Below are 8,032 nucleotides of genomic sequence, written 5' to 3' on the forward strand. Positions count from 1 at the left end.
TATTTTTAAATATCTAACTCCTCAAAAAATATTTTACATTTTTGAATAGATAGAGTAAGCGTTTGAATATTTTTAGAAAAATATGGTTTTAAATTCATAATAAATTTTAATATTTAATAGAAGCATGTATACATATTTTCACAAAATTATAATTTTATGTGATTTTCTGTTATCTTTTTAATTTTACTTTTAAATTTTAATTAAAATTAATATTTTTAATCAATTTTATATTTTATAAATTAATTATATATCATATAACATAATTAATTATATTTAAAATATATTTTATTAATGAATTCTTTAATAATCAATTTTTTAAATAAATATTCAAACGGTTGTAGCCAAAAAATAAATAAATAAATGTCCAAGCGGGCGACACAGAGAAGTCAGAATCGATTTCAAGCGCGATATTTTTCTTGTCCCCCATTGTCGAATGGTCCAGAATCCAGTGAGGGAGAATCCCCGATCAACCTTCGTCTCCTGCTCGCCTTTTCCGTTCTGAGTTGGTTGCCAGCGTTTGCGGTCAGTTCGCATGAGTTTCCGTTCTTCATTGTCAGGGCTGTCGATCCTCCTTCCTCCTCCCTCATTTCGTCCGTTCGTGGGTGGTGCAGCACAGAAGAGCTCGGCTCTTATTTTTGGAGGTTCGATTCTGAGTTTCCTCCCCTGTTAAGTGCCGCAAGCTTCCTCTCCTTCCTTTCTACTGTTGTGATTTGAGGTGAGGAACTTTAAGTTCTCTTTTCATTGTTTTCCCGTGCGTGTATGTGCTGAGATGATAATGGCTGTGAAATTTTTCCCTGTGCTGCCGTGTATGTTGAGTTTGAAGGGAACTTGATTTTAGTTGAAACTTGGTATAAAGAACAAGAGGATGATGGTGTGGATTTGAATTTGATTTGATTATTAATGCTGAAAAGAATTAAATTATTGGCCAAGTGTTGGGGTTTAAGAAGCTCCATTAAATGAATTAGGAATTGATGCCCACTAGGTGTTTGTTGAAAGGTCTAAGAGAGGATCTTATCTCCATTAAATAATTTAGCTTTGGCTAAAGTAATATGAGAAAACTTTATGATGTAAATGATAATGTTGTTTTAAGACTTGATATTGAGAATGCATTTTAGTTGCTCAATAAAAGGGGTGATAGGAGAACTTGGAATTTTTAGAGTGATCAAATATGTGTATGTGTGTGTGTACACACATTATTGATTAAATTTTGTTGCTTGTACTTGAGAAGAGTCTGAAAAGAGTTTATCAAACTTGAATATTCGGTACAATTGTTTTCTTAATCTCTCCTATGATTTATGATTATTCATTATAATTACTATTACAAGTATTATAATAAAGGAAAAGAAGTACATGTATGAGGACAATACCAATTGAATAATATAGAGGGAGAAAACACCGAAAGGAATGGAAAAGGAAATGGAAAGAAACACATTAACTTGGCAAATAGCAGTTCATCTGCATGCCAAACAGGAAAATCCCTTTTTAAACAAAACATTCATTGAAAACCATGCAGAAGATTCAAAGCAACTTCTTCCATATAAGTGGCATCAGTATTAGTTTATTTTAGCAATCAAGTTAGTTCTTTCCAACCATAAACCTCAACTACTGCAAATTGCACATATTCATGAAGGGTTGCCTTCCATTCCAAAAGCCTATGAGATGAGTTATTAAAATATTTGAAAGTTTGAACATGGAACGCAGAGAACAGGATTTCTGCATTCCGTCTACTCAAAATTGTATGAATTTTATGTTATAAAATCTGAAGATAATTACAACAAATTCGTTTTTATGTTAAACAGGGAAGGAAAGTAAAAGTGCTGATTGCTTAAGCAAGATTTTTAATTCAGTAATAAAATGATTCATTTTTATTGGGAAAAATCCAAACTGGATCTTAATGGTTCGGTTCCAGATTCTGATTTTTGACATGAATTTTTTTGTTCGTAATTTTAGACACTATTATCTGTTCCTTAAATATGATATTAATCCCTAAGATATTTTAACCTTGATATTGCACTAATGTTGTAGGAGCATAAATTGATGGAGCTGGAGGTAGTAGAAGCAGAGATGGTGTTGCCAACCTACCTTAGTTTTAAGCAGGTTCAAACGTATGAGAAATACCCCAAGGGCCAATCCAGAGGCAGGCACTGGAAACATCTTAAGCAGATTATTCAATCTGAGAACTACTCGAATTACCCACCTGATGAGCCCACTTGTGAGTTATCAAAATGATGCCTTTCACTATCTTGAAAGTATTCTACTTGCTAGCCTGTGTGTGCATTTGATACACCATAAACTGGAGCCCCCCTTCCTCATATCTGGACCCCCAAAAAATTTTTTAATTGAATTTTGCAAAATTTGAAATTTGCGATATTTGGATTTGTGCAATGTTGGGAAAGCAATTTTGTGCTCTAAGCCAAAGGTTTGAAACTCTTCTTTGTATTGAGTTATGTGGCCCAAAATTTGAAATAATTTCAATATTGGGTTCTGCAACTAGGTGTACATGACGTACATATATTGATCTTTATCATGTTGTTCTACTCTAGAGGCTGCGACCAATGTTATAAAGTTTGCCCTCTGATTGAATCAGAAAGGTAAACAGTTCAAGGTTTAATGATTCTACCAAAGGCAAAATCTATGGGACAGTTAACAATTTTAAATAATTATTTAGTATTATAAATTTTAAATGCATAATATGGTAATTATTTATTATATTTTAGGTTGTTTATTTCACTTTAGCTAGATAATAATATTATGGGCATGGCATGCACTGGCTTTACAGAGAACTTAACATAAAGCATTGACAAGGCTCTTATTCTTTTGCCAAAATATTGGGGAGTTCAAATCTCATTCCCATTTTGGCTGATTAAATATTCATCAGTCAAATCGCAAAGCAGGGCATTAGATTATGTGCTTGGACTGGTTCAAGGTCATGAAGCTTGTCTGGTTTATATAATATTGGTTTTGTCTGTTCCCAGGCAGACCAGTTGAGTTTGTCTAGCAGGGTGTGTTAGCTGGTTCACTGATTGAACTAATCTAATTAGTTAGAAATCTCAATAGCACCACCTTTATGGAAAATTTCAATCGTTTGATTTGTATTTATGGCTGCCTTGCAGATGTCAGTATTGAGTCGCCCCCTTCTATGCATCCCTGTAAGAGAATTTGTGACATTACAGGCTTTGAGGTATGATATGAATTTTATTCGTGATATTTCGCTATAGGTAATTATTAGTATGTCATACAATTCTTTGTTTTGAAATTAATGGTTTCTGAAAATATTTTCTAGCAAAAATGAAAAGAAAGTTGTTGATCTTGGGGGAGGGGGGTGTCCCTGATATTGGGGCGAGGGTCAAAAGTCTTGGCTTCGCACCAATTTAACTGAAAAGTGTAAGCTCTTGAGTTAAGGTCTCACCCATGCTTTTGTGCTATAATTCTTGTCTTTTGCTATCCAATGTTGAATTTCTCCTTTTCATATTCCCTCACATCCACTCACATCATTAAATACGACTCCCAGAAAAAAAAAAACAAGAAATTTGTGGCAGTAATCAAGAAGAATCTATTGCAAATTGATTTTGTGACAGCTTCTGTGACAAATAGTTCTATTGTAAATAAGGGCATCGTTAAAGTTTTGAGACAGGTTTGCAAAATTCCCATTGCAAAGCTCATCAAAAAAATGTAAAATTTCTAATTTAAAAGTTACTGCCTCCATTAAAAAATGTAAAGTTTTTTTAACCGAATTTTATCCACCAATAAAGTAGTTATTTGTCTTCAAAATAACCCTATCTTTTCGTATTTACCCCTATTTAATAGAGTGTTTAACTCTAAAAAAATATAAAGTGATTTATTGAATAGGAGTACTTTTAAAAAAATATATAATGATTACATCTTAAAAGACTAAAAATGCCTTATATTTTTTAAATGAGGAAGAATCATGCTAACCTGTTTTTTGTTGAATTTGGGAAAGTAATTGTGTTCTATTCCTTGTCACTTTTGTATTTCAACTTTAGGCTATGCTTGGATGTATGTGCATTTAGATTTGGGCTAAATCCCCTATTTGGACACCTAAAAATTAATGAATTGATCTAGATCCAAATCCATGTTTTATCCTTTATAATTTGAAGTACTCTCCAAACCCTGGCTATTTTGAAATGCTCTCCTCTTCATAATGTTAAAATTCCTTCATAATTTGAAATGTTAAATTCATGGATTTAAATATTAGAATTTAAAATTTTTTAAACTACTCAAAGAAAGCATTTTAAATAAATGAATTTGAAATGTGAGATTTTAAATTTAAAATTTAAATTCAAATCTACCAATCTAGATGCTACCTTTGAATTCAAATCCACCAAACAAAGCATTTAGTGAATTTGCTGACTCCATTTGAATTTCAAAGATATATTGATATGGAAATTGATTGTGAAAGAGAAAAAAGAGAGAGATCGAGAAACAAGGGGTAGCCAACAAAGAATGAATCTGAAATAATCTGAATCTTATTGCCTTGCAAATCAAATCTGTATACCACACTTATTTATAGGCATGAATCTGAATAAATAATAAATATCCTAATCTATTTAGATATCCAAATCTATTTAAAATCTCAATAACATAAATAAATCCTATCTAAATCTAAATCTATTTAAAATCCAAATAGCTAACAAATATAACTAAATCTTATCTAAATTCATAATTTCATAACACACGTCTATTTTGTTTTGGTGGTGGATTACAAATTTGGTAATCCTTGTCTTTCTATTCATTATAAAAATTTGTTATATTTTGTCTCCTTAGTTCTGCTGCTTCTGCATTTATGAATAGCGATTATGTATTAGCATGCCTCATATGTGAAGAACTGCCTAAAGCGAGTTCCCCCCCTATGGTTCCGTATTGTTCATAAACTAATATCTATTTGGCGACTGGCATAATTTATTTTGTGAATTTAGTTTACCTGCATGTATTCTCCTGCCTTGAAATATATGCTTTATCTGTATTAATTTTGTTTAGGCTTACCAAATTATAAATAATCAAATAGCGGAAACATGTCTTCAACATGAATTTTCAATATCCTGGTTTGGATAATCGTCTACAGTTTTTCTCAATTTAATGGGCACTAAAAGATTGACTCAATTTAGCAGCTGACTCCTGTATTCTTTTGATTGGACAAAAATCCTTTTGTTCCTTTAAGAGTTGCACAGATCATTATTCTGTGTCATTCATATCTGCCAACGATCGGATTATTAGCTTTCTTGTAACCAGCTTATACCTTATTAGGGTCTTTTATTGTTTGAAAACGGACGGCCAATTAATCCATGAATTCGCATAGCCAATTGGAGCCGGAATGTCTTCTGCTTGTCCTAAATTCCTCAGTAGAAAAACTTATAAGGAAAACTACATACAACCCCTCAACTCATTATTGTTTAATTACCACATTGTTACTGAAACAAACTTAATACTTACGCATTTAGAAATGTGAAAATGTTACGTATAGGTAAAACTAAAAATTAGAAGCCAGATTGTCACTTGATCCCATAAGCAAGAAGGATCATTTGGAAAGATGATGGGAACACAAGGTATCTGATGCAACGCACACTTACACAGAGTTGAACAGATTCAAACTTGAGGGAGAGAGAGTAGGGAGAAACAGAAACACGAGGGAGAGACGGGGGAAATGTAGAACAGGGGTGAGAGAAGAGAGAGACAGAAAACAGAGAGAGTAGGAAAGGAGAGGGAGACAGAACGAAGAGATAGGGGGAAGCTATCAGAACATTGATTCAAATATTTCATTCATTCATCAAGTTGCCTTGCACATGATGCTAATGCTCTATTTATAGAGCAATGTTTCCTTCTCAAGAAAGAAACCTAACCAACCCACTTGCAAAAGAAATAATAAGCTACTAACGTAGGTTTCTTGCAAGCTAAAGCAAAAGTACAATAATAATAAGCTACTAGCCTAGGTTTCTTTTATAAGAAGGAAACTTATGACTAAAATAGTTAAATAATAGTGTAAACATAATTTTTAGTCCCTGTACTTTATTCGCATTTTGCTTTTGGTGCCTATATTTTTTTTCAGTGTTTTAAATCCCTACACTTTTGTTTTCCATTATTTTCGGTCCCTCCAGGGGCAAAGTATAGGGACCTTGGAAGCACTCAAAACAATGAAAAACAAAAGTGTAGGAATCTAAAATATTGAAAAAAGTTTATAGGGACCAAAAGCAAAATGTGAGTAAAGTACAGAGATCTAAAGTTATGTTCACCTTAAATAATAAAAGTAACATAAAAAACTACTTCCTTCTAAAGTAGTGTTTCTCATATTCTCTATCTGTATCATATGACAATCGTGTGATAGTTAGATGTCAGTTTTAAGTTTTTTTTTCCTTCTTTGTCAGTAGATTTAAGTAATTAAAAATTTTAATGTTTTCACTTTTTCTAATTGTTTAGGAGGCCAAATGCTGGATTTTAATGTTTGTAACTTTGTATGAGAAAATTATTATTTTAGGCTCTATGCATCACTACATATAACTCTCCAGAACGATAGTTTAATTGCAACATTGCTATATGTATGTTTAGAATTTAATATTTTACCCCTTATTATAAATTAAAACTTACAGTTGAAAGCCAGATTGTCATTTGGAAATTGGAAAGATGTTGGAGCCATAAGGTATCACAATATAACCTCGTGGGTTTTCAATTGGTAGTTTTTGTTAGCATGTAATATTTTGGCTTTCCTGATACTTTAGGAGCTTGGGTATTGCCTTTTATTGTTCGTGTATTAAAATTGTGATTAAACTAAAATTAGGAGAATTATATGTGCTTAACCCAAACTTTGAGAACTATCGTAATGTTTCTTTCATATGTGAACTGGAGAACCCAAATATTATGGTGAGTAATTGAAAGATCTTTTTTATCTCTTGTCCTAGTGATTCATGCTGGTTGTTTAGATGAACCAATCCGCATATGCAGGAATCCTTATGAGCAGTTTGTTACAATATGCAGGCGCAACGTAATCTAGTTTATTCACATGTTTAGCTAATAAAAACCTAAAAATTCATGATGAATGTTGTATCACTCTGATTGTGTTCATGTATTTGGATGACCCATTGATCAACATATATGGCCAATATATATAATCAATGAGCCGTAGTATTTACAAGTCATGAACAGTAAAACTCACCTTGAATTCCGTGCAAATCATATGACTCATTGTCTGGTTCTGCCATATATGCCTCCTTGGGCACTTGTACTGAAGAAATGATTAATTGCTTCATCCTGCAGGCACCTTACTATGATCCTAGGACTAAGCTCCGATATGCAAATGCAGAAGTTTTTAGAATGGTGAGATCACTTCCCAATGATTATGTACAGAAGTACTTAGCTTTGAGGAATGCAGCAGTTGTTCTTAAATAATCATGTAGCATTTTTATGACAACAGCATCCTTTTCCTCATCGACCATTTTTCTGAGTTAGATTTTGTGGGATCTAAGCCTTGTGCAGTAGATCCCTTGTGAAAAAAAAAAGTCTTTAATTTCTTGTCAGTTTCATGATGTACTAAGATTCATGATTTGAGATATAAAAAATGAAAAACTTAAATGTATGTATCATGTGTCTCCCTTCAGTTTGTGTGTGTATTTAATATAAGTGTCTATATCTGGTATTGGTGGAACGCGTAGAGTTTGAACTCACAACCTCACTAAAGGAAATCGAGTCCCTTACGTCCGACCTAATCACTATTCATAATGTTCTGTGTTGTGTGTTCTGAGTTTAGTGAGAGGAATCTTCTATTCTTGAATTATTAAAAACATCGTATGTTGAATTTTGGAGATGTTGCACACCAATCATGAAAAGTAGACCGCTAATGTTTGATGGCATGGAAGCAGGAGTATCAAGTTTCCTCATTGCGGGCTACTAGAGAGATTCTTTGGTCATTCAATACTAAGGTGTTAACTAAGAGCTTTTTGTTTAATTAACTGCATTTCCATGCTTTGGTACTCTGATCTTTAGTTCCTGTATGTTTCAAGCCATGAAGAAGAATAATGAAAGA

The 8,032-nt window shown here is 32.7% G+C and overlaps 1 protein-coding gene across 1 annotated transcript; it reads left to right on the forward strand.

Annotated features, from left to right (window-relative positions):
* Positions 1 to 382: 382 nt before the first annotated feature.
* LOC129295234 (protein EIN6 ENHANCER-like) lies at positions 383 to 7,585 on the forward strand. Its single transcript, XM_054933732.1, has 4 exons — positions 383 to 715; positions 2,026 to 2,212; positions 3,114 to 3,181; positions 7,267 to 7,585. The coding sequence occupies exons 2-4, from the start codon at positions 2,038 to 2,040 to the stop codon at positions 7,396 to 7,398; spliced, it is 375 nt and encodes a 124-aa protein (XP_054789707.1). The 5' UTR covers positions 383 to 715; positions 2,026 to 2,037; the 3' UTR covers positions 7,399 to 7,585.
* Positions 7,586 to 8,032: the final 447 nt, after the last annotated feature.

The sequence above is a fragment of the Prosopis cineraria genome, unplaced genomic scaffold (assembly GCF_029017545.1).
Source record: "Prosopis cineraria cultivar Desert tree isolate PC_DT_omini unplaced genomic scaffold, ASM2901754v1 PC75, whole genome shotgun sequence".
Classification (NCBI taxonomy): Eukaryota; Viridiplantae; Streptophyta; class Magnoliopsida; order Fabales; family Fabaceae; genus Prosopis; species Prosopis cineraria.

Bases quoted from the DNA above. Each gene is read 5' to 3' on its own strand.
- LOC129295234 (XM_054933732.1), top strand. From the start codon at position 2,038: ATGGAGCTGGAGGTAGTAGAAGCAGAGATGGTGTTGCCAACCTACCTT. The intron at 2,213-3,113 runs GTGAGTTATCAA...GCTGCCTTGCAG, and splicing joins CCCACCTGATGAGCCCACTT to ATGTCAGTATTGAGTCGCCC. The intron at 3,182-7,266 runs GTATGATATGAA...TTCATCCTGCAG, and splicing joins GTGACATTACAGGCTTTGAG to GCACCTTACTATGATCCTAG.